The sequence below is a fragment of the Triturus cristatus genome, chromosome 6 (assembly GCF_964204655.1).
Source record: "Triturus cristatus chromosome 6, aTriCri1.1, whole genome shotgun sequence".
Lineage (NCBI taxonomy): Eukaryota > Metazoa > Chordata > Amphibia > Caudata > Salamandridae > Triturus > Triturus cristatus.
Window position 1 is genome coordinate 297,485,233 of NC_140589.1, and position 27,793 is coordinate 297,513,025.

Here is a 27,793-nt window from a genome sequence, read left to right on the forward strand (position 1 = left end):
AATCTGGGATTCACGCTAAGGAAGTCAGGACCCAATGTTTGGATTGGCACGTGCCTCACAAAGGGTACATTGAAAAGCCATTAGAAGTGGAGAATTGTTTACAATCTGGAAAGAGGTCTATTCCAGTTGATCACTTGTAATGAAAAGTAATAATTTTCAAGATTCAAAGATATATTAAGCTTTATCAGCTAGGTGTGCCGTTTTAATTGTTTGTTCACAGTACAATTGCATAAAGAACAACCGACACGTGTTTCGCCCGTTAGGCCTGCTGGCCGAGGGCTTTTTCAAGGGAGAACAATCTCCATGTGATCAAGTAACAAGAAATGCTGTTAATCGATAGTTTCTGCCACGCACATGGGGCAGCAGAGACTACAATTAAAACAGCACACGGTTTTTATTTACGCATTTGTACTATGAACAAACAATTAAAACAGCACACCTACCTGATAAAGCTTAACAGATCTTTGAATCTTGGAAATTATTACTTTCCATTACAGGTGATCAACAGGCACAGATCTCATTTCAGATAGTACACAACGTAAAACAGTCGATTGGTGAAAATACTGAAAAATATAATCAGATACAATTTTACAGCTGTTTAACTTAGTACAGAATGCTGTTCCTTTTGTGAACTCTCAATGAGTAAGAAGAAATTAGTAGCCCACCTGATGACAAGATCATCCCAAACACACAGTCTAACTTCTAATCTTATTGCCTGATGCATTGCAGAACTAGGCAAGCTGAGGTGGTTGATTTAAATTGTTTACATCTGACTAATGTCAAAGCTTCACTTTCATATAACAGTAGGATTATTTAGCCTTTTAGTAAAGGAAAAATTGAGAAACTCTGTAAAGCTCTTTAGAATTTTTCAAACATGTCTAGGCTCTGAGCTTTAATTTTTATTCTATGCTCTACGCCTATGTTCAGATCAAGAATAAGTACTTCTAACTTGGATACCTAGATATTGGTCCAAGTCAACTGTTTTCTAATTTCCTATTGTTTAGCCATCATCTAAATTACAACTTTTTTCTAACCGCACCTAATTACTTATGTATTGTTTACATTGAATTCTAACTTATTTTCAACAAAGCCTTAATTTTCTTTGTAGAGTGATGTCTACCATAACAATACGTCATATGCAAAAAAACAACTAACATGATTTACCATTTTTTAAAGAAAAGTAGCAAGAAGGCATAGTTGTTTTAAATCATTAACAGGATTTTTTTTTAGGCAATTTCCTTTTAATTTTCAGACTAAAAGAGCATTATTAATGAAAGTCATTGTGGTGGCATGTGTCTGGCCCTCACCTTTACCCAGAGCATAGATCCGTCAACTGAAATGATTATCATTTGGAAGTACACTAAAATCAATAGATGGCCACTGGTGCCTCTAAGGATCTCTGAGCAATCTCCCAAAGAACCAGACGTGTAAAAGTTGATTTTCCATATACCATTAATTTAGCTAAATAAGCACAAATTTTACAAATGTTCTTGCATTATATCTGCCTACAGGATCCTTTCTACGTCCGGTTTTAAGGTTTGGCTATATAGTATCAACTCCCCTGGACAGACAAAGTATATTATAATTACATTACCAAACGACAACCCTACTTGCTTTATAGTAACATTAGATAGAATATAAGTTAAACCAGAGAACATACAAATTTTATTTCCTCTAAATTACTCCAGGCCTGTTTGTGGGGAAAACATCAAACTTACCTTTATTTACTCCTCTGGTTGCCCTGCACCCATGCCATTCTTTTATTTCGCGACTTTGACAACACAAACCATCAGCGCCGATTGCTGGAAATTAAATATAGATAAAATAAAATCGGCAAGTTAATTACACGTGCATATTTTACTTTAGATAATATTTTTGCGATACAAGTCTCAATGATTACCTTTCCTAATGAATGTGTATGCCTGCTAATGCAGAGATGAAGTTAGGGGATGTTGGTGGACAAAGGAATGGCTACATTCTTACCCTCTTCCATGCGTCGGACAGTGGGCGTGTGCACCTGGTCTTCTGATTTGCGCACGCGTGGAATTTGCCCGCACAGCGGGGGAATTTGCGCCGCATCGAAGCAGTGACAAAGGACACTGCTTTTAAATTTCAATGGAAGCACAATATTAAGAAAAAGCTATTTTCCTAAATTAAAACTAGAATGCTACTTTAACTTAATATTGGTCCAGGAATCAGCAAAGTAGCTTTTTTCCCCCACAAACTCAAAATTAGAGATAAAAAAATATTCTTCTATCACTTGATTATTCTTTGCATTGTAATTTTATTTAATTAGATCACACGCTATAGTTAATAATATACAAGAAGGAGGAAAAATAAAACACTAAGGTGATCTACATACTTCTATACACATCACCATAAACCGAGGAAAAGAAAACTATAAGAAAATAAGATGTCAAATCTATACCCTGGACAACTAACAAAACGTATCAGTACTTAATCTACCATCATCAAAAGTGTCAGCAGTGCTCATGAAATCGCTTCATTTAAGCATAATTGAGACATGCATATTAAATGATCAATGATGAGGAAAAATGATCAGTTTCACTGGTTTCAGTTAGAAGGCGAAACATCCTGACTCTAAGAGCAACATTGAGCACTAGAGCATTATTCATAAGCATCCAAGTTTAGGCATCTTAGTCCTGGTCCTGCTCTAGAATTGCATCTCCCTATAAATAGAACATGCATTTATACAACTCCTTTCAAGTCACCACAAAGAACTGGGCATTTTGCCCAAACTGCACTAGGTAGACAATGCCAGCTGACGTGGTTTAAGTGGCTTAAGCAGCAGATGTTGCTTGTCAGATGCTAAGGATTTGGTAAAATGTGGTATTGAAATATTGAATTGCTATATTTTAGAAAAACAGCCAATACAGTCAATTAATGCAGTGTTCCAGAGCCAATTAGCCAACAGACAAAGCATCCATTATACAGAAATGTACCCGACTAAGGCTTTTGCTTTTCAATTTTACAGTAGATCCACTCCTCAAAGGAGGGGAGGTTATAAAATGTTCATAGCACACAGAGGTTAAGGTATATACTGTGTGAGATTAAAAAACTCAAAGGTTAGGGCACAGTGCATATTCGGCCTGCTGCCACTCCATTGTATTCAAATGAGTTTCCAAACAAACCAATGTACAAATATTTGCTTTTGCTGGGTTACCAGCTACATCAAATTAGTGGCTAAACAGAAGGGGTGGTGGAAAAAGTATGGGATTTATAAATACCTTACATTCAACAGATACAAACTTACCAAAAGCAGAGCCTCTGTCATATGGATTCATCTGCCACTTATTCAGCACTGAAAAGAACAAATATAGTGTCAGGGACAACTGATGGCAGTAAGATTGCATAGAAGACATTTGCTGCATACCGAAATTAAAAACAAGAGAAATGACTGGCCAGAACACTTTAAAAAAGAGCGATCAGCTCTCGTGCTCATTCTCAGTCAATGACTTAGCTGCTTTCACGCATTAGATCTTTTTCCTAGGTTTTCATTTTTTTAAAACCCTCAAAAGTATGTTTAAAAGACAAAACTGCTACCAATCGCAAAACATTGAAGGAAAATGCAGCCAATTATCATTAAGCTACCTGTAGATCAGAATCATGATCGCTAAACACAAAAATTACTGGACAAACCAACTGGAACATTTTAACGATAACATAAGCCTTAAAGCCCAGAGTAGCAGCCCATACTGGCATTTAAAACCTGCTCCAGCTTTACACCCTAGAGGATGGTGGCCTTAATGCTATTAGAACATTCTGCCTCGGCGAGAGCCTATATTAATGGCTGGTATAGCAAGCTACTGTTGGCTACAAGTCTATTAGAACATTCCACCACAGTAGGGCTCAATCTTCTCATTAAAAACAAAAGTCCACAAGAAGACAGAGGTTTAAAAACCCCTAGCCTCTGAAGCTTATCAGGCTTGAATCACAGAACTGCTGTGAATGTTTGCCAATTAATGTCCACGTGCAGGGTAATGGCGGTAAGTGAAACATGCACAGAGCAAGCTGTGAACGTGGGCAGTCATCAAACCTCGATTTTCCTTGGCTTTGTCAAACTGCTTTTCTCTGGCAGAGCCAAGGGGGATGCAACAGCTAAGGAGAATTCCCCCTTCCTAATTCCGAGGCTCCAATGACACAGTGAGCGCTCTTCCACTACCTCAGACTCTCACTACCCAGCACAATCCCATATCATGGAGAGCCTGGGGAAAGGGAGAATCAGGGTGTGGATTAAAAAAATTGGAACAGTGACAGAAGCAGGCCTATACTCGTGGTGGCAGCACACAGCTGGTCCACTGTCTTCAATGTTAAGGTTCATTATTACTGCCCCCTGTGCCAATACCTCTGGTACTTTTTACAATGGCATTCAAATCCCAAATGTTAACATTAAAACCTCTGAAATTTTAAGTTATTTTTCATCACAAAAAGGTAGCTTTCTTTTAGAAAAAACAAATCTGGCGTGTGGGCTTCTGTACTTTGACTCATCAAAACCATAATTTACAAAATGTCCCAACATTTATATTTGTAATAAAAGATATGCAGCTTGGAAATTGTGGCATGAAACCTTTATATTTTTTAACATCAGTAAACGACTTGGAAACACGGACTGCGAGACATTACAGGTTTTCCTTCCATCTTCCAAGAATTAAATTTGGTGGTGTACTTTCCTGCCCAAATAATGAGGCAGGAGAGTCATAGGTTTGGGTATAGCCCACCGTCAGACAATGGTGAGGGGGTGGTGTTGGTCGAATGAGGTGAATGGGGGTAAGTGAGGGTGAATAGGGAAAAGGGGAGGTAAAGGGGGGGCATTGAGCAAGCAAGGGCTTGTCCTACTAACGCTCTGTAAACTTTGCCAAAGTACAACCCCTTCAACAAGAGACTCATTGGTAGCGATGGCAGCCTAATCACTGAACGTGCAACCCAGTGCTTTATTTTGATTAAATGTGCTTTAATCTACACACTTAAAGAATAGTATTTTGCAGCACATACAAAAGCACAATTCTTGTACAGCAGTGGCAGCTCGCAGAGGTAACGCTGTGGGGCGGTGAGGCGGAGTGGGGGGAAGTGGAGTCCGACATACGACAGCAAAGGTGAACGTAAATAAATATCTGCCGTCGCATGTCAGACTCCAATGCCCCCCCAACCAGCCCCGCCCGCCTCACCACCCCACAGCATTACCTCTGCGAGCCGCCACTGTTGTACAGGCACTTGGACAATTGTGCTTTGTATTCTGCCCCAAATCGCCCCTCTCGCAGGTGTTCCCTATCCTTTGCAGGTCTGGGTGGGGATCGCCCTGGGTTGAGTGCCTCACAGGCAAGTATCAAGGTTTAAGAGGATATTACTCTTAAGTTCCATTCTTAAGATTCGGCACCTTTAGCAAGTCCCAGATTTTAGTCTCACTATAGGGCAGGCCTCCGTTTCCAACGTTAGCGGAGGCCTGAAACATGAATCTCACTTCAATTCCGCTTCTGGGAGACATGCGATCTGAAGACGACAGCAGCAGAATGACAGTGGGAGCGGAGGTCTCACATCCTCACAGGCAGGTGTCAACTCTGGCAAGCGAGGTACGCTTATCTGGGTCGGCAGTGAATTAAAGCCAGGGGCTGCCAAGGTCAGAGGTCACAGCAATGCAAGGCAGCCACCGCAGGGATCACAGGTGCAATTGTACAGCAATCCTCAGGCGCAGTTGTTGAATGGCAGTACAGCAGTCTGCCTCAGCACAAACCTCTGGATGGCAGCAGGCTGTACCTTGGGCAAAAACGTTCTTGGTGGCAGCGTACCCCAACTTGGCCCAAAATGTCTTGACTGTGGCTCGTACCAACTTAGGCACAAGCTTCTGAAGGGCAGCAGAGTGATGTTCCTCACAGCAGGGTAGACTCCAACCTGTGTACCCTCAATAAAAGCAGAATGGCGCAAGCTTTCTGCACCTAGCTCATCAACACAACCCTGACAGTTATCAGGAAATAGACAGAAGGCAGAACTCACCTAAATGACCATTTTCGCCCCTAACAGACAATGCCGTCCCGTCCTTCACCCCACTATCCACCAAATGGAAGTTCTCAGGAAGACTAATGGGCAGCTCCTCTCAGGAGTAGGAGCTAATTTAATTTCTAAAGCAATCTTGCCTCCTCTTTTCCCTCTTCAGTGTCTGGTTTTTCTTCCTCCAGCTTCAGGGAGATCAGCAATACAGGTCCAATGTCTGGTACAATAAACTCACCTCCATCTTGCACATAGGGAAAAGCCAGGGGCTTCCAAAATGGAACCCACAAGGATCCATTACACCGGTTCACTCATACACAGAATGCATGTACACAGGCAAAACACACACACTCGTAGCATACACAAGGTTTGTTAGCACTAGGATCTGGATTAGCTCTTAGAAGGAAGGCTTTACATGAGTGGGTCAGCAGTACTCCACTACTGCGACAGAAAAAAGGTCTTCACAAACGCCGATTCACAAACCACAGCATGTTGCCACCAGCGCAGCACCCATACCTGCTAAACACATAACAGAGACAGTAGTCAGTTAAATGAGGGCACACTTGATGTGTCCCTGTGGGTCACAGGACAGGTGCAGAACTTCCACTAACATAAAAGGACAGGACTAGGCCTTCATGTCCTCACTAATTAGCATGAGTCTGGTGCCACAATCAAAAAGTAGGATACCAGATACTCACAGTCGGGCACTCAGTGCACGGGGGGACGAATAACCGTACACCATGCAAGAGACACTTCTACTCAAACACCAATGGTGGGAGTGCAATAGTCTCCACTGCACCTTCGTACCCTTATCAAGGATCTGATACCTTCATACACGACAGACCTCTGAATGCTTTAACTGTCCACAAGGCATGTGACCTCTGATACTAGTCCAAAATTCAATTTAATCAAGAGAACAGCTTGAGACTGTAAATGACCATGGTCTTATGAAGTCAAGATTCACTTAGCATCATAGAGTGTGGCAGTGAAAAACTGAAGCTCTATCTGGATGGCTAACTCTGTTACAATGGCCTGGCATTACCTGATGTCCAGGGTATGGGATAGGCGGACGTCGTGGTCTGACATGGCTGTCGACCTCATGTTCCTTCCATAATATTCTGTGGCCCTCTGACTTTCAGTTCGTACAGCAGCCCAGAGTTTCCAGACAACTTGGTGTGATCCGATGTCTTTATCAGAGACAAAGGCCGTAGTAACCCCATTATTCCAGTGACATTACTAGTGAGATTAAGTTGTCCCCATGATGGCATGCCAGCTTAGTTCTATTTTGGCTCTCTAATGGCATGGTCCTTTTGAAGAAGGTCATCTTAGTGCTTTATTCGCTTTGAACCTTACTCCCTCAGTTTTGTTATGGGAATTTTCCCCCATGTCCCTACTGTCTGAGAATATAAATAACTTTTCTTGGCATCGAGGGGCTCTATCAAAATGTGAAGAGTCCGCTCTCCACATCATTGGTTAACCTCAATGCCAACTGCTTCTTGACATTGAGAGCGGAGAAAACTGGAGGTGAAAAACATGGTTCCACAACAAGAAACAATGTCGTACACAAACAGCAAGATTATGATTATATCAGACAAGAAAAAAACAGTTTGTGATAACCATTTTTTTTTTTAATGTAAAAAAGTAAGAGGAAGTCTAGAGCATGCATTCATGGATACTATGACAGTGGAAAAATCAAATGAGGAATTTACTGTCACTGTGCTGCTTTTGAGGTCTGTGGGATGCCTGGGAACCTTAAAGTGACAGTGCACTGCTTGTGAGAAGTGCGCCTCTTGAAAAGGTTTATTTTCATTTTCTCTTTTATAAGAGAGGGAAATGATTTGAATAGCAGTGTGGAGGAGAAAAGCCCCCAAAGCACATAGGCTTCCAGACAAACTAGATGCATGTAATGGGTCATGCTGGGCACAGGAAAAAGGTTATATTGTCCCATTTCTACAATAATAACAAATATTTATTGATAGAATGTTATGGATCAGATACGACACTCTGGTAACCTAAAAATAGACTCATAGGGCCAAATGCACCATGTCCCCTATGGGGATAAGCAACAAAGAAAAGAAGATTCCCTGTACCTAAACAAGGCTGATGGATTAGCAGGGCTATGATGTTCAGGGGAGAGTTGGAGACATCAGAGCAAAGGGCACTGAAGCAAGCACAAACATACCCTCTATAATAGAGAAAGATCAGCAGGTGTCACCATGGACATGGTGTACGAAAGTGCACCTTTTAGACATGGACACCCCCACAAGGTAGGGTGCACTATACTACACATTATCTGCATGAGCAGATCTGCCGGTGATATCCAAAGGATATTAAAAGTGAACAGGAAAGCCATTTTAAGAACATGTGCTGGACACTGGTGCTACAAGTTTCCCAGCTACAAGATGACTTCGCTCAAAGTAGGAATGTTCAGTATCAAACATCTCTTATTAATAAACCCATACTGATCCCAGTGATGGATTTATTAATGCATGCACCCAGAGGGCCCCTTAGAGGTGCCAACTGAAAATCTACAGACTACTAGTATGCTGGCTGACTGGTGAAGACCAGCCTGCTACCACAGACATATTACCGACCCTCTCCCCCCTTGCAGGTGAGAGCCCATGCTCTGAGGGTAGAAACAATGCCTGCTCCAGCCAGAGATGTCATCACCTCCACAAATCAGGATGGCTAAGTGATCAGCATATCAAGGCAGGAGGCTTCAAAGGCCTCTGCCGCCTTGGATATGCAACCCAATGCTTCCCTAGACAGGGGAAAAGCCACCCCCTGCACCGGGCCCATTTGGCACCAAGACAGGCGGGAAAATTAGCTACTCAGGAGGCCTTCCCGGCTCTCAGGCTAATACCACCCTTAAGGTAGGCTATCTGAAGTGGACAGGACTTCTAGAATTCCACTATCTTAGTTTTGGCAGAATTAGGCTTTCTGGGTCAGGGTAATGTCCACCTCCCACAGGAAGTGGTCATATAGATGGGGTAGACACCCTAAAAGCAAGTAGAACATTGGCTACTACCGAAAACACCCCTAAATTAAGTATTGGGGGGGGGCCCTGACACTACAAACTCAGATTGGACGGATCAAGAAGAGGACCTCGAGAGATGGACAGATCAGGAAGAGGACCTCGAGAGATGGTCAGATCAAGAAGAGGACCTCGAGAGACGCAAGAAAGTGTGAGAACAGAAAACTGATGTGGACTTTTGGCGCCAAACTTTGCTTGCCGCACTAGGTCTCGACAATCGCAACCCACTGACTCGCCCTGCAGCAGAACTCCAGCCAAGAACCCGGTACCTGGTATGCAGCCAGCACTTTGCGCTTTGCCCGCATATCTCCCTTGGAGTAGAGGAGCTTCTCCCCTGCATTCCGCAGGGACCAAAACACAAGGTACGGTCTACCGAGTTGCCGCTCCCCGGCCAGCACAGCACAGCAACTACCCAGGAAGATGACCCCTGTGCTCCTGAAGGTCAGATCTGTTCCCCCACCCCCACCAAATGAGAGAGCACCAGGACCAATACCCGGGGTACCGGGCTCCTTGCAGCAAGCCATGAGGTTCCAATCCGGACTCAAAAGACACAGACCGAGCAGCCGTCTAGGGAGGTCAGCACTGCAAAGGCCCACTTCAAGAGGGGCCCATCTGTCCTGATTTTGCACCCTCAACCGACGAGACCGACGACCGCAAGGCTCTAGGACACACAGAGCCCAGCCAACCTCTTTGCTTTGCACCCAAGCAACCCCTCAGCCCGGGTACAAACGAACCAACTGTGCTGCCTTGCCCCCCAGACCTTTGTGACCCAAGACCGCCATTTGGAGCTCCCACACTAGTTCCCAAAGTCCCCCTCTGTAGCCAGTTTCTTAGTTCTCCCCTTCTCTTTACTGACATAACACGCACAGCTACCAACGCGACCAGCACCTCTACACCCGATTGCCCCAGGTCAGGTAACGAGAATCTGCTGGTAGTACTTTGGACCTTGCCCTCCCCTGTGACCCTAAGAACCAAAGGAGACCCCCACCCACCCAGAAGCCGACCGTAAATACCTGTATGCTATGTCTTTTCTCACATAGTTTAATGCTCCTTTATGCACAATGCTTTCCTAACTGTTTTACTTACCTACAAAATTCAATATTTTAAAAAAGTACTTCCTTGCAATCGAAGTTATTGGTATCAAAATGTATATAAAATACAACTTATTTTTCAAAATTGGTCTCCGATTTATTCTTGAGTGTATCATTTATTGCCTGTGTAGGTCAACAAATTCTTAGCCCTACCCTCTGATACGTCTAACTGTTCACCCACACTACCACAAAAGAGAGCATTTGGGGTATCATTTGCGCCTCTGTAAACCAACTGGAGTTAGCCTGGACTCTTCACATGGTGTTCCTCATTTTGGTCCACTATATATAGAGCCAGCTTCCTACACATGGCATAGTGCCATGACACAAAACAATTTTTCTTGACTTTCGTTTTAAGCTGGTAAATCCTGATGAGACACAAGGAAAGAGTCTAAAAAAGTAAATCAGAAGGCATCAGTAAACATACTGATTACAGGAATGGTCTTGCGCCCTTGATTTACCTGTAGTCCCTTGCAAACCTTGGCCGCATTGACCAGGTCTGGCAGAAGACTCGATTAAAAGCATCCCATTCGGGTTCCATCAACGGAAGCCACAATCTGCACATCAAAAGTAGTTTGATTTCATGTGATAAAATATACCAGATAATTCAAACACCTAATTTCACAAGTTTCTTAAAACATGCCAAGTGTTAATAATGCATGAACACATCAAGAACAGTACCTGTTGCGCCTGTCTTTACTGTGGTTTTTCCTTTTTTTCCTTCTTGCTGATCCTTAAGAGTTTCATAAACAATCTGAATGACTGGTATACTGAATGCCTGAATCAAAAACAAGTAAGAGATGTAAAATTAGTTTACCACTTTAATAATCAATAAGGGTATTTTGCAGAGAGTAAAAAAAATATTTAGAGACAATGCAGGCTTAAAATAAAATATAACTTTTAAGTTCTTAGTCCTTTGGAAATTATCACTTATCAATTAACAGTGACAAATCAAGGAACCCAGATTTTGACTACAGATGAAGAGTTCACCTTAGATATTCACAGTAAAGGCAGAGACAGACCAGTCCATTTAAAGTGATGAGAAACAATGCACTACTCCAGAAATCTACATTGAAAGACTTTATAGGTTGCTTCGAGTTTTACAGTAAACTTTAAAAACAAATATGAAGGATTTTCTCATTTTAAAACAAGCACATCATTTTAGTACTTCTTACATTACTTAATTCACTTTGTATACCATAGGCCAAATAAATGACCAGCAGAATTAGCAAAGAGCTGGGTAGGAGTAACCCTAACGAGACTTCCATGCAAAGGCGAGGGCTGAAGCAACAGGCAATGGAACCTCTGACTGGGGTATTTTGGTTAGGGAAAAATATTGATGTACAAAATACCACAATGTTGGATATAATTTTCCCCTGTTACATTCTTTCAGATCTGTTCTCTTCCTAAAAATAATGATCCAAAGGCCTCCTATTTCCTTTAAAGAAAAAGATGCCTACCAATGCCACCACCCTTCATGCTCAATACGTTTTAAACATGTTTACATTTGCCTCAATGGTATCTTCTCAATGAACTAACCGCAACCTTGTGCGCCAACGAAATACAGTGTTTCTTTTGAGAGTTGAGGGTAGGAAATTGTTTGAACTAAAAAACAAAACCTTGTTTCAAGGTTCAGTTTCGATGCATTGTCTTTGCATTGCTTATTTCTGTATAACTGAGTAACAGTTATAAAACAGATGCATGCATCCAAGAACTTTCAATAGAATACCCTCTGTAGGAAGATGAATCGCACACAGGCTCCGGTTTACAAAGGAGTTTTTCAGGCTTGAGACTGTTCTATACCAGTCTTATACAGGTAAAGGTGCAAGATCTATAGTGGACTTAATACAACCTTAAAACGGTTTTTCCTGGTTTAAAACCGTTTTTAAACTGTTGTCTCCGATTGCAATGACTTAAGCCAGACTTAAAGCTTTCCTCCTTCCAGTCTCTTGTTTGCCTCTGTGTGTTGTCAACCTTATGTGGAGTTCCGGTACGGTTGTGGGGGCCTTCGAGTTCCGGTACGTGTGTCGGGGCCTTCCGGTACGTGTGTCGGGGCCTGGGGTTCCAATCTTGGCAGCTGCAGTGAGCACTGTGGCTGAGATGGAACACAGGATCTTCTGTCTTGTGAATCTGGCCAAGCGCACTTTTCAGTAAGACTGACAGCCAAGGCAAAACCCTTCCTAAACCAGGCCGCCCAGTAAAACCTTTATAAAGCTCAACATGCACAACATTTACTTACGCCAGTTTTTCCACTCCCGGTTTCTGCTGCCTGCAAAAACAATGGGCACAAAACAATGTTTAATACACTTTTTCAGATGTGTGGTTAACCCAAAATGTTAAGCAGTTTACAAGTATCTTCTTGTTAGTTTATAATAGCACTCTAACAGCAGTCAACTGCACATTATTTTAATTTTACAGAACAGCGAATCTATTTCTACATCTCATTAAGTATTTCAAAACCTCCTCCTCAGCATAGGTTATATGATGATTCACAAAATGAGACAACCTCGGAGACGCACTGTACGCTTTTGACATTTTTTCTGTTTTGCGTGACATTTCCAAATGTTTCAGTGCTCTTTCGACTTATGGAAAGTTGCCAACAGGATTTAAATAAAGAGGATTATAAAAAAGGAACACTGATAACTGCTGGCAGGTGACTGTAAACATTACTACAAAAATAACGTGAAAATTGTAAGATGTCAAATGCCTGCCTGGGTGTTAAAAGATGCTTAAATAATGCAATGCAACACTTCCGAAGGCTCTTCAAACACTTTACAGTTTTTCTCATCACATGCTTCCAAAGTCATGTGCTCCCCCAGTAGCACTTTTCCAATTATCGGTTTTCATTTACCTTTGCTCAATCTGTCACTTTTCTAATGAGCCATATGCTCAGTTTTTATCTTTTCAAACCTTCGCTCTGAAGAACATAAAAATTGGCACTTGTGTGTATCCAAAACCAAAAGAAACCAAATCCAGAAGAAAGGAAACAAAGTCGGTGGAAATGAATCACTTCCAAGCTCATTTCTTGATACGACACCCGCTTGTTTGGAGTTCATTTGGAATGAAAAGGATCTTAGTAGAAAACAATACTCAATCATAACACGTTAAAGAGGATGGAAGGATGGATTGTGAATTTTACAAATAAAATCTGGATCAGAGGTTCAAATGCCACTATTGGTACCTCGTGCAATTATTGTATAAAGCGGTCACAAGAGGGGATACAGTAACCTATTTTTATATAGTGTTTGAAACTTGTGTGTTATCAATATTACTTGCCCAGTATACTCTAAAAAGCACAGGTTGCATTTGGGAACCAATCCTTTGATTTGGACCTCCTGCCCTGCTGTAAAGTGTTCCTTAATTTATACCATACTTTTTGAAGCATTTATTCGCCCAGTGCACGTTATAAATGTTGTTCACACATTTGCCACTGCCATTTATTTGACGCAGCACTTTTTTCTTTTATTTAATAGAGGAGATCATGGGAGGTTTGCCAGTCGTCATTTAAGTCCTTGCTGAAACATTAAATTGTATTTTTTGGTCACCTGAAGCAGTTTGAGAGTGCTTGTGACCCATGTTGTATTCTCATAACACAGGCCCTTTACTCAGACTTTGTGCTACCAGTCAGAGCGATTGTAGACCGTATTACCAATTACTCTGCAAAATCACAATTGAAGAAGACTGTGTATTCAGTTTCTAGTCAAAGGGCATGCTTTAGATGTACAGTGTATGTTGTATGATTTTGACAGCTTTACACTGTGCGCACCAGAACACGTTTAGTCACAGAAGCATTGGAGATATGTTTTTACATCCTAATAGTAAACGTCCTGACAAATATGCAGCATTATCATGTAAAATAATGTGGCTGCCATCTTGAGTCTGTCTCACGCTAGAGTGACAGATACATTTTCGCTACAGATACATTTTCGCTGTGGAAAGACAGTTGGAAATATAACTCCTTGAAACCTTCTACCAGTTCTTGGATATGTACAGAGAAAAATCGTGCCAATGGGTGAGTTTTAAAGCACCTTAGGCCAGTTAAAAAACATAACTGGGTGTGATTTAAGATTCAATTTAGGAAGAGCCAGGATGTACTCACTGCAATATTCCAAGCATTTGTTATTTATACTCAGCCCACAATACAAACCTAGTACAAGCTCCCAAATGTAAAATACATTCAGAGAGCTATTACGTGACGAGTGAATTATTTGCAGGTTTTCCTAAAGCAGTGCCACCACCGCACATGCGTATATTAATAATTTATATTAATCCTTGGGCACAAAAGTGATAACACTCCGTATCAAAGCAAAACATGCAGTTTGCTGTATTTTTGCTACAGGAATTGTGCATTAAAGAGCAAAAAGATTGTAGTGACAGGAAAGACTATGTATCGGCAGCTATTTAAGAAAACACCCAATGCCATTATTTGGTACAGTGAAATACCGAAACCCTAATGGGAGTTTAGCACTTCTTTTGTGTTGTATATCTGTTTGAGCTTCAAGTATCAGCAAATTGATTTGAGTTGACGGCCACAGATGCCCAAGCATGCATTTCATTAGGGGAGTGCTGAGGGTGTGGTCAGAACATGGTGGCTTTCTCTAAAACTCCAACTCCTCGCATCCCGTTCCTAGATTAAAATAAGCAACATTCACAAGTGAACAGAACCAAGATATCAAAGAAATGGAGACTTGAGACGTGCGGAATGATTAACAGCCACACATTACACATATAAAGAGCACCCACAACATCAATCTAGAGCAGTGCTTTACACCAGCACCTTACAGCGGATCCCTGGAGGGAAGATGGAGAAACCACTGAAATAGGAGGAGGTTCCTTGCTTTCATTACCCGCTAACCTGGGTTCTAGCGCAGCCAATCCTATTTTCTATGCAAAGGTAGAGATGCTGCTCCCATCAGAAGAGCATGCTGCAACCACATGCAGCAGAGCGAGGATTACCCGTCCCCTACTACAACAAGCGACACAGCAAAAATAGAATGCAAAGGATAACCAATAAAAAACGCATTTGGTTAGTAGCTCTCTGATCATTCCAACAGGACACTCATCTCTTAACAGATAACTAAAATATCCGATTTAAAATAAAAGCCTGCCTAAAACGTCCCAAAGCTAAACTTCCGTTCCCAGAATGGCTTAAAAAAAAAAAAAAAAAAAAAAAAAAACTTAAGACATTTCACTCAAGAAATTAACAGCTGTTTGCCACAATGCACAAAATACACAGATTCCTCCAGACTGAAATGGTTGGTATCAGAAAAATCTTTACAGAACTAACCCGCTGTCACATAGACACAGTCCAGAATAAGCAAACTAAAGGACAATGTGAGAATCCACTTTTGGTATGCAGACTGAAAAGGCACAAAACACAACTGGAAGGCTAAACAGAATGGTCTTACTAAAGGTTCAGCGGATACAGACTAATCATGCACCACATTTCTTGAGATGTACCCCTAAGATCCCAGGATATATTTTCCCAGAGACTTTGAAATAGGACAAGCTCACCATGTACAAAGTACAAATGTAAGAAAGCCAGTGCACCTAGACCGAACAAAAAAAAAAAAAAAAAAAATCTCTCTCAAGGCTTTACCACAGACACAGTTATATGAAGCAAGGACGTCTTGCCCCATATCGTTGTGGGCCTATCACGCTTCAAGGGTCCTCATAAAAGAATATTTATCCTTCTGGAACCTGCCGAATTGGAAACTTTCATGTCCAATATATCAGAAACAAAGATGAATACTGTTACCAACCAACGTTTATTGTACAGGCTGCTGTGAGTACATGTGTAGTACAGGAAGAATGCCTATAGGTTCCCTGCTCAGTTGTGTTCTTAATTCACATCTTTTAAAATTTAGTGGCTATCACAATGCACGAATTTCAGCAAGCAATAAAGAAACTCTGCTTCTCATAGGAGTCTTCTCACTGATGTTTCTTGAGATTACAGCACTACTAATTACCACAGATGTAGTTAGTCAATTCTATTACGAATCGGTTAGGATGTTGCTTATATTCATGATTCTTGAATGCCACAAGAAGTTTCCAGTGCAATGAGATGCAAGGTATTTTCCGTGGTCTTTACCAGAGCCTTCTCATCTGAATAGAGGTCGGGCATTTTGGAGAGAACAAGGAGTACGAGTTTTGTCCTGAATTCAAAGTAGAGAGAGAATTGAGCGAGGAAATGAAAACACCCAGAAATCCATCTTGCGGTCTTGGTGTGCTTGCTAATCCTTGTTAGGTCCTTGCGCACGACAAGTCGTTATCTCCATGGTGGCCTAAACCCTCATTCAACTACACAGTTTTTCCTGGCCAGTTACTCTTTTTCGCCCTCCACCTGCCAGGTTGCACTCTATCCTAAACCACAGTGACACTATCAAGATTCTCATAAATCAATCTGATTGAAAGACATTACATTTTTTCCCTAAAATTTGAAATGGCCTCAAACAGCCCGTGAAAAGAAGGAAAAATAATAGGCAACTTCAGAAAAAAAAGAAAAAAAAGAGATGTAATTTCCTTGCAAGAAACCAAAATTGGATGGAGTTTAGCTCTGTCTTTAAGAGGGCACTGGATTTACGAGGTTACATGTTCTGAAACCATTAAAAAAATTGAATTAACTCCCCGATACCCAAATATTCAGGGCTTTCTATGGTAGTGCCATAGTCAGATGCTGAATGCAGATAATTACCAGACTATACAATAATAGACATCTACACTATAAACATCTATGTTTCTAATTCAGACAACAATAAGTCTGGAATGCACTTAATCAAAAAACATTTGAACTTCCACAAAAAGGCCACTGATGTAAAGACCCTAAGACCAGACTCCATTTTGAGCAAGTAAAGACTGAATTTTCTCAATTGATCGTCAGCCGGTCTACCTTTGACCTAGAAACCGTCTATCCTTATCTTTGAAAGAACCTGTGAAAGTCTTAAATTATCCAGACAATTACATCGATAAGAAACCCAATGCAACATCAGTCTGAAACAAGTGCCTGGATAGCTATATTTCAAGGTAAAATAAAAAACAACAATGTAGTCTGAATTGATTGATTTTGATTGGTGGTCAAAAGTATGAAAGGCTCATTGTTAGAAATGGGATTTCCGGTTGGCTAAGGCTTGCGCCAAAGCCAGGCAGAAACCACAACTCTAGTCAGGGCAAGGGAGTTACACGCCAAGGATAACCCCTGCTCACCCCCTTGGTAGCTTGGCACGAGCAGTCAGGCGTATCCCGGAGGCCATGTGTAAAGCATTTGCGCACTCACACAGCCACAACATCCCAGGCACACTACAAAAGGAACTCCACACAAGGTTATATCAAAAATAGCCTTTGTATTCTCATAACACATTAGAATAGTAATCACACAATATACACTGTGCCATCTGGCACGGGGCAATATTTACAAGGGATTATTTACACAAGGCAGAATTAGCACAAATCACCAATGGTAAATGTAGAACATATACCAACTGTAACACAAATTATAACTGTAGAGCTCAACCAGAAACTATTGGCGCAATAATGACCTCAGCATTATCACAATAGAATCAGGTATAAAACCTATCCTGTATACATCACAGGAGCATAAACACATTATGCAATCCCTCACAAGTCTAACGCATTAGACCCTACCTCCTAAGTATAATTACACTAGAGGCGTACATCACACAGGGAAGTATAGTCTTCCTAACAAACCTAAACAGGTAATCTATGCAGAAATCATATCTAGAGGTATAACACAGGGTGCGTAAAACATACTACATGAATTACCTTTCCTAGCACCAAAATCACAGTAGGGCCTGGCACCCTACAAACCTAACAATCCCAACAGCCCCCCTGGCCAACTGGCCATCGCAAAGGAGGGGCTCAAATGCCCTGTGTCCCAACAGTCAGGGCGCGCTGCAAAGGTAGCGAAAGTCAAGGTGCACACCTCAGCGCAGACCTAAACGTTGCAGCTGCCCACTACTTGCTGGGAATATTGGTAAAGGCCTGGCACCACTTTGCCACTTCTGTCCCTCTCAAGGACTATCACACAACTGCGCAAAAACGTTGCAGCTGCCTGCGCTCTCGCAAGGCATCTGGGATCAGCAAAAACGCGGGCACCACTGTGCCTCTGGACTCAATGTGCCCCCCGAAGAAATGCGCCAAACGTTGCAGCTGTCCGCGCTGGTGCGACGCAGCTGTGGGAAATGGCCAAGGCAGGGGCACGGGCCATCGGGCCCTCTTAAAACAAATATTGCCCCCACGTTGGAGCACCCTAGGCTCTAAGAATAATGAGGCCAAACGTTGGAGCCACATAGGCTCTGAAAATCACTGTGCCCCATGTTGGAGCCACGTAGGGTCTGAAACAAACATAGCCCACGTTGGAGCGGCCCGCTGCACAAACGGGGCCGCTCTGACCGGGTGCCTCTGCCAGGCATCATTCACGTGAGCCCCACTCACCTGGGCTCTTTGCTGGCGAGGATCTCCGGCACCTGGGGAAGGCCTGCGGGGCTTCCCTCCTCTCACGGGAGCCCCGCTCGGCCTCCGCTACCTTCCCTCTTCACCCGGGCCCCCTCCTGGGACCCAGGGCTTTAACGGGGAGCCGGAACGGCTCCAGACGGTGAGCCTGCCTCCCTCTCTTCAAGATGAGGAGGGGGGCGGAAATGGAGCCCGCAAGGCTCCCTCAGTCTCGTGCTTCTCACGGGTCCCCTCCTGGGACCCGGGGCTCAACTCCACACAACTCGCGGAGGCGGGGTGGGCTCCCGTCCTCTCCGCATGCCACCATTCTAGTCCTGCCGCACTTCCGCCTCGCGCCCCGCCCACAGTCAGGCGGGCGCCGGGCTTCCCCATCCGGTGATCGGGCCGTGGCGGTGAAATGAGGGGTAGGCTCCCTCCAAAAGTAGAATATAGAGTGGGGTGGGCACCCACATAAAAATAACAATAAATATCAAGATAAGCTGGGTAGGCTCCCGCAATTAGGTACACAAAACGAGCGGGGCGGCACCCGCAAGATAAAGGCATCACAGGGGAATCCCTATGTAGGGGATTCCCCCCGCAAGGGCAGCAGCGCTGCGCAGCCCCACGTTCTCCATCAGCTGGGCAGTTCCCCGAAGGTAGCACTGCCAGGGCGCTGGAACCCAGGAAAAGAAACAGAGCTCTCACCAGGCGCTGGAAGATCAAAGCAAGCCTTGGCAAAAGCAAAAATAAAGCAATAGGTCCAAGAAGTCTATCAGGCATCCAGGGGCTGGGCAGGGCCCAGGGAGGCAAGCCTTCCCCTGAGCCCCAGCAGCAGCACGCCCATGGTAGTTTCTAGTCCAAGAACAAAAACACTTTCATGGGGTCACAGCCCCTCTTTTATACACAGAATCCTTTGTCTCCAAAGATGCAGGGAAGGGGCGAACCAGATGCCACTGGTTCCTGAGCACTTTGTTTTGCACAGCCCCTCTCCCTATTCACAGGACAGGCCAGGGACATCAGACGCACCACAGGGGGTGGAGCCAGCATTGTGTAGGGAAAGCCCTGCCCTATTCAGGTCCCAGGTGTACTCCTCCCTGCCATCAACATGCAGCTCTCTCCATTCACCACCGGGGCAGACCCATCCTGACTCCTGGAGACAGACACACCAGCCAATCGCAAGCCAGACAGTCACTGCACATTTATTACACAGACAGGCCAGCTTCTAGAAGTGGCACTTCTACACGAGACACCGTAACGCCGCACACATCATTGCGCAGCATTCACTCTCACGAGTTCGCACATACCAAACTCGACCCTGCACTCCTTTCACATCAGGACTTAACACGGTCACTCAAATCCCCCATGCATTCCTATGGGAGGGCAGGTCAGTCTCACTAAAACATACACAGAGCGCACGCGCTTTACACTGGACCACAGTGCTAAAGTGCTCAGAGGCCTAAAATCACCAACGCCAGGTTACAGAAAAAGGTTAGGAGAACGCAAAAAGTTTCGGGGTGAACCTGCCAGAAGGGCCAAGTCCAACACTCATCAAGTAGTCACTTAAACAGAGAGGTCCTTCTTCCCAGGTTATCACACACAAAATTGCACAAGATCCTGCCAGAGAGCCGTACGGCTGCAGCACACAGTCCTACGCTGAGACTACAGAGTAATGTTCGAGAGGAGATGAACCCAGCTGATGTGTAAACCGGTAGGTTGTCAGCTGAAACCTAAGAAACCCTAGATGCAAGTTAAGCAACTCCATGCCCTCCTAATATAGCGCATTGAAGTAGTGCTTAGGGTGTGAGGCTGCCACATGACATTTCAACCATGTTCAAAATTATTATTCTCGTTGCTTGTGGCATGCATTAGCGCACGTTTATTATTATTCTGTGTGGTTTTTTGACATGTGATAGGCAAAAGGGTGATACTGTTAAAATAAAACGCTTTCAAATATAAAGCATCTTTCGCTTAGTGCAGCACTAGTGTGCGATTATATAAAGCACGATACTGGGTTTGAATTAACACTGCATCCCTGACCCCTTTAAGATACTGTTAGTAACCCAGAAAGCATGGACACCACATCAACTTTGCATTGAGTGTGGTTGAGTGGGGCTACAACAACCTGTACTTTCAAGCTCTAGCACTGGTGCACTGAACTAAGCGCAGGCATCTGTGGGTGGTTAAGTCAAACCTTGTAGAACTAATTAAAGCCTTAGTTTACACAACACATCATCATCTTTGGCAGGGACTTTAATCTTCCAATGCATGGTATGATTGACAGATTCTCCTTGTAAATTCTGCCATCTATTACCTTTTAAGCATTTATATATTTAGTGTTTTATAGAGCGCAAACGTGACCCGTTAGGGTATCAGAGCGCTTTACAGGTATAACAAGTTGTATAAACATATGACAGACAAAAAGAACATAAGTAGGGATGAAAGGAAGTGAAACACTTGGGAATAAACAGGGTGTATACAATGTTCTGATCGAAATGTAGAGAAATCCAACAATTACATATGTGGAAGTACAGGGTAAGTACAAAGTGGATAGCAGTCGGTCCCTCCAAGGTGTAGCAGCAGCAAAAGTAAATTAAGGCCGCTGAAGGGTGTGTGCAATGCATGAGTTATGGGAGGAACTTGTCCATTAGGAAGGTTTTGGCTTCCTTTTAAAAAATTGACAGAGAGGTAATTCTTCTGATGAAGTGCGGCAGCGAGTTCCAGATTCTTGGTGCGGCCCCAGAGAAGGCACCATTGTACTTTTTTTCTTTCAAAAGCAGGGTGGCTGGAGCACAAGGTCTCTGGCAGACCAGGAGTTTCTGGCTACTCCGGAAACCATGATTTTCTGGGCAAGATATGCAGGGGATTTAGTGTGTAGCGTCTTGTGGGTGACACATGCCAGTTTGAGTTGGATTTTATTATATATCATACAAAGGGACTCAAACCGACAGACATGAACCTAGAATCTTTCAAAATCAGAGTGGCTGCTGCACTTTGCATTATTAGCAGCATTTTCAAAAGTGAGGAGGGTAGGTTTAAATGTAGTGAACTGGAATTATCCAGATGCGTTCCAAAGATCACTATGGCTGCAGAGTTTTTCTCTTCCTCTGTGAGAGGAGGCAAATGTTTTCTCAAGATTCAAATAGGACAAGGGCAGGACAAGGCCACAGAAGATAACAGGTAGGATAGAAACAAAGACCTATCAATCTTTACTCCAAGGCATCAAAACAGAGATTAGAATTTCCATTTATGACCAAAACCTCAGATTTTTCATCACCGAGCTACAGGCAATTACCTCTCTATCAAGTAAAGATGGAAAAGACACAAAACCTTGAAAGGCTTGGTGGGATATCACATTATCATCAAGGCAAAGAAAACTTTGAGTATTGGCTGCTTACACATAGCATGTAAAACCCATTTTAACTAAATTGGTCGGCAAGGGTGCTACATAAATGCTAAACAGATGTAGAAAGAGCAGAGGCCTGGGACACTACACAAGGGACAGGGGTTTTATTAGTAAAAGATGTCAATTTCACAGCTTCTCAGCGTTCCGTTAGAAAAGATTGTATTGAGCTGTCTGCCAGACCTGCTGCTGCACCACATCTTGAGAAGATGGAATGGTCAACCATATCAAACGCAGCAGAGAGGTCTAATAAACCCAACATGTTAACTTGGTCTTAGATCCAAAGATGGGTACTTCACAATGGAGATCAACGCTGATTCAGTGTTGGGAACTGGGTAAAAAGCTTGATTGAGACCAGTCTAGATAACATTAATTGTGCAAGTGATTCCAGGGACTGTTAGCAACTTTTCTTCAATTATTTTTGCACAGCTTGGAAACAAAGAGCTTGGACGATAATGTATAAACTCATTGGGATCAGATTAAGAGGTTTTTTTCTCAAAAGAGTGGACACCGTTGCTTCTTTTAAAGTGCCAAGAACTTGCCCCTGTACTAGAAAGGAATTTATTAAGTTTAAGAGGGGGCAGCAACAGTGTTGGCCAATGGCTTCAATATTTTATAAGTGCATGGATTTAAATTGGAGCAAAATTTCAGCAAAGCAATATAGGCACACAAACCCTCCTGAGATGAGGAGTCAAAAGTAGTCAATTGTGTTGGGTTTGTTTCAGCCTCCTGAACAACCGCTGGAAAGTGCCCTTTGTCGATTTCCTGACCCTATGTCAGAGATTCTATCTGAAAAACATGAATTTAATTGATCACATAATGATTGGGAAGGAATTAACCCAGGAGCAATCTTGGACATCACAAATAGTTCGGTCTGTAGTGCAAGACGTCATTCTGTATATTCAGTGATACATTCATTATTAGAGTAATTCTTTTGTCTGGCAAATAAAACTCAATTTTGTAGGCCAATAAAACTTTTCTAAATTCTGCTTTAGCTGAATCATCATGTATGTATGTATGTATGTATGTATTAAATTCTTATTGAGCGCAACTGCCACCCCAAGGGTATCCTGGCGCTGGACCATAGGTGAGTCATCAGATCAAATACACTACATTACTTTGGAAAGAGATAGGTCTTTAGCTCCCTTTTAAAGGAGGGGAATTCTTGCTTACTCCTAAGCAACAGAGGGAGAGTATTCCACAGCTTAGCTGCTGTAAAACCAAAGGCACGACCACCCATCCTCACTCTAACGAATTTAGGGTCTATAATCAAAAAAGCCGAGGAGGATCTTAAGGGTCTAGCAGCCTGGTACCACGAAAAGAGGTGTTGAAGTGGCAGCGGTCCCAGCCCATGCAGCGCTCTGAACACAACACAGGCAGCTTTAAAGAGAATACGCTGCTGAACAGGCAGCCAATGGAAGTCAGACAGAGCTTCTGAAGATGATGCAGAGCGAGGTCGGTCTAAAGCCAGTTTGGCCGCCATGTTTTGAACCCTCTGCAGCCTACCTACTAAAGACTTAGGTGCCCCCAGAAGTAGTGCGTTACAGTAGTCTAACCTACTGAGTATAGTACTGCGCACCACCTCTATTCGAGCCTGTGGGGGGAGCAATGGCAAGATTTTACGTAGGGCTCGAAGCAGGCCCATGCACGTAGCTATGGTCTTATTCACCGAGGCATTTAGTTGCAGCCCCGGCTCAAACACAATCCCCAGGTTACGGGCCGACTCCGCCGCTGTCACCGTACCTAAGATAGAGGCTGGCCAGAAACCTTCTGGTAACGTACGGGAGGGCTGATCCAATGAGCAATGAAGCACTTCAGTCTTTGCCCCATTGAATTGGAGTGAGTTGAGTCGGAGCCATTCTGCTGTTTCCGACATACACTGATGGAAAGTGTCCCTCGAAACCGCCTCCTTTCCCTCAAAAGAAAAAATCAGTTGTGTATCATCGGCATAATTGATAACCGAGATGCCGAAGGATTTTATCAAACTGATTAGGGGCTGGAGGTATAGGTTAAAGAGGATCGGGCTGATCGCAGACCCCTGTGGTACACCCTGCTTCACATGACGTGTGTCTGACCGAAAAGGTGGTAATGCCACTGCTTGCTGCCTATTTTCCAGGTAGGATTCAAGCCAGCCCAGCGCCAGACCACCCACGCCTGCCCCCTTGAGGCGATCCAACAGGACAGCGTGATCCACCGCGTCGAACGCCGCCGACATGTCCAGCAGCACCAAAAATGCTGCCTTACCCATATCGACACGCGTTCGCAGATCGTCAAGCACGGTGATCAGGGCGGTCTCGGTCCCATGCGCCGGCCTGAAACCAAACTGGGCAGCATCCAAACAAGCGTTGGATTCCAGAAAGTTTGATAAAGTTCTTGTAACCAACTTCTCTAGAATTTTTATAGGGAATGGAAGCAGCGATATGGGTCTGTAGCTGGCAGGGCAGAGCGGGTCCAGAGAGGCCTTTTTTAGCAACGGTGTCACAATTGCAAGCTTCCAGCTATCAGGAACCGTGGCTGAGGTCAAAGACTGACAGCAGATGGTATATAACGGAGGTAGCAACTCTATCTGAAAGGCCTTCCATATACTATGTGGCAGGGGGTCCAGTGGGGAACCCGACGACACACCATTAGCCACTATACAGAATTCCTCCAAGGAAGGGGTGGGAAAACAGGATAATAATTGTTGTTCACCCTTAACCTCCTCGACACCAGAAGGGTGAGGAGGTTTCCGTGGGGAGGACTCCATCAGGGCCACGTGGCTCGGAGTCGAGAGGCCACTCAAGATGAGTCTGATTTTTTCCTCAAATGCAGAGGCCAAAGAGTCACACAGCTCCTGAGATGGTGTGGTAACTGGGGCTGCAGAAGCCGGATTTGCCAAGTTGTCAACCAGCTTAAAGAGGGTCTGCGATTTATTAGTGGCTTTAGTCAGAGACTCTTCCAGGAACTTCGCCTTAGCCAACTTTAGATGGTCTTTATATTCCCACAGGGCCTGTCTGTATTGTGCACGATCTGAGTCTGCGTACCCTCTCCTCCAAGCACGCTCCGCCTGTTTACAGCGGAGTTTCTGTTGGCTGAGATCACTGGTGAACCAAGCATTGGTTCTCCGAGGCTTGTTCTTCACCCTTTTTAAAGGGATCAGTACATCCAGTGATGTTACAATCTGTTTACACAGGGTAGTATAGCTTTTATCCACCGTTTCCTGCACCTCAAAGGTTGTAGGCAACAGAGAAGGTAAATTTGACCCCCTTAGTAGACGGGACCACTGTCTAGTAAATTTATACCCAGCCGAACTATCACTGCGCTGCACTCCAGCCACAGAAATAGACATGAGGATCAGAGCATGATCAGTCCAGCATTGATCCAGGACTTCATTAATGGCGACCAATTTTTTATCAGCAAAGACCAGGTCCAAAATGTTCCCCTTCACATGTGTGGGACATTGCACAAGCTGTTCCAACTGTATGTTGTTGCATGCTTGGCAAATTTCCCTATAGGCCAGATCTTGTGGGCCTAATGGCCGTAAATTAAAATCACCCAGCACTATAAAGTTGGAGTGTGAGTTGGATAAATTGTACACAAGGTCAATAAATTGCTGAAAAAAAGGGGCTATACCGGAGGGAGGTCTGTAACACAAAAGACCAGAAAAAACTGTGCCACCCTGAGCCAATAAGGAGAATCACAGGAGTTCAAAGCCCACCACCTGTTTAACTGTAAACTGTGAGAGGGCAAGTGTGTCTTTACAAATAAACCCCACTCCGCCACCTCTACCCGTAGTTCGAGGGATATGTCTGATGAAATATCCTGGGGGACATGCCCAGGCCAACTCTGCTCCACTATCTGATGTAGTCCAGGTCTCTGTCAGGAATAAGATATCCAGATTAGCTGACTCAATCAACAAAAAGATTTCGTCATAGTGCTTTACAAGGGAGCGGACATTAAGAAGGCCACAGGAAATGGGGGGCGAGGACAGTGACCACACGGCAGAATCTTTATGTGAGGCCGAGTGGTGGTTCAGAGCACACAGTTCTTCCCGAGAATACACTAAGTGTGTCCTCAATGGGTCTCTGGAGCCAGGAGCTACCGGGACGCGAACGGGCGGAAACGGGCTTACCTCTGGCGCACCTCCGGCGCGCCCACGGTGCGCCCGCTGCGCGCGAACACTGCGCGCCCGCGTCTCCATTGATTTTATAGTATTACGCCGCGCGGGTACCGCCTCGTAGGCGTCTGACCCACCCAATATGGCGCCTACAATGTCCCAGGCCTCACTCACCCACTCCAAGATGGCGGCCAAGCGCCGCTGAACCGGAGCCCCCGCTAGCTAAATCCCGACTAATGCGGGTGATAGAAACGTTTTAAATGCAGGTAAGCCTGACTGTCTCCCCCCGCAGCAAAGCAGCGTAGCAGCAGATTAAAAGAATCTCTATTCCCATAGAGTTGAAAATGGTTTGTTAAAATACCGCAATGCGCGCGATGACAAGGTCTGCCTTACCGTGTAAAGAAGCAGTTTATATAGCTCTCCAATGCGCGGGTACCGCCTCGTAGGCGTCTGACCCACCCAATATGGCGCTTACAATGTCCCAGGCCTCACTCACCCACTCCAAGATGGCGGCCAAGCGCCGCTGAACCGGAGCCCCCGCTAGCTAAATCCCGACAAATGCGGGTGATAGATTTCCTCTTCAAGCTCTGTTCCATTTAGAGAGTTTCGTCTTTGCTAATATTCACTCACGGAAAACCAGGATGCAGGTTTATAACTTTTAAAACACTGTTAAGTGAACAAAGGTGCACAAGTGTTGGCTGCCTTCATTATCCATTTGTAAAAAGAGGTACATGGAGCCTCAACAATATTTTGATGAAGAAAAATAGAATCTTACAGGGTCCGTGTTAAGGGCATACATGGCTAAACACAGACTGTATGGCCAAACATGGTACCGGCTAGAGCAGGGGTACTCACAAACTTTCTCTTGGGGGCCAAATTTACAGTGTGGTTTGTGGCCGAGGGCCGCACCTTGGGGGCGGGGTCATTGGGGGAGGGGGCAGGGCTAGAGCAACAACAAAAAACTGTGACCATGAGGTGGAACACAGGTCCCAGCAGCGGACGCCTTCGTCCACTGAGCCACCAGACCTGGCATACACATATCCCTCTATCTCTCGTCCTCCGTCTCCCTCCCTCGTCCTCCGTCTCCCTCCCTCGTCCTCCGTCTCCCTCCCTCGTCCTCCGTCTCCCTCCCTCTCCCTCCCTCGTCCTCCGTCTCCCTCCCTCTCCCTCCCTCTCCGTCTCCCTCCCTCCCTCTCCGTCTCCCTCCCTCCCTCTCCGTCTCCGTCTCCGTCTCCCTCCCTCTCCGTCTCCCTCCCTCCCTCCCCCTCTCCGTCTCCCTCCCTCTCACTCCATCTCCGTCTCCCTCCCGCTCACTCCCTCTCCCTCCCTCCGTCTCCCTCCCTCGTCCTCCCTCGTCCTCCCTCGTCCTCCCTCGTCCTCCCTCGTCCTCCCTCGTCCTCCCTCGTCCTCCCTCGTCCTCCCTCGTCCTCCCTCGTCCTCCCTCGTCCTCCCTCGTCCTCCCTCTCCCTCCCTCTCCCTCCCTCGTCCTCCCTCGTCCTCCCTCGTCCTCCCTCTCCCTCTCCCTCCCTCTCCCTCCCTCTCCCTCTCCCTCCCTCTCCCTCTCCCTCCCTCTCCCTCCCCCTCCCTCTCCCTCTCCCTCTCCCTCCCTCTCCGTCTCCCTCCCTCCCCCTCTCCGTCTCCCTCCCTCTCCCTCTCCCTCCCTCTCCGTCTCCCTCTCCCTCCCTCTCCGTCTCCCTCTCCCTCCCTCTCCGTCTCCCTCCCTC

The 27,793-nt window shown here is 44.7% G+C and overlaps 1 protein-coding gene across 1 annotated transcript in view; it reads right to left on the reverse strand.

Moving 5' to 3' along the window:
- The window catches only part of DDX1 (DEAD-box helicase 1), a 287,219-nt gene that overhangs the window by 184,690 nt on the left and 74,736 nt on the right, over nt 1-27,793 (reverse strand). Inside the window, exons 4-7 of the mRNA XM_085610667.1 lie at nt 12,365-12,394; nt 10,807-10,903; nt 3,275-3,322; nt 1,719-1,802 (exon numbers count right to left, since the gene is read on the reverse strand). Of these exons, the coding sequence (XP_085466793.1) occupies nt 1,719-1,802; nt 3,275-3,322; nt 10,807-10,903; nt 12,365-12,394 (259 nt within the window). The remainder of the gene's footprint in view (nt 1-1,718; nt 1,803-3,274; nt 3,323-10,806; nt 10,904-12,364; nt 12,395-27,793) is intronic.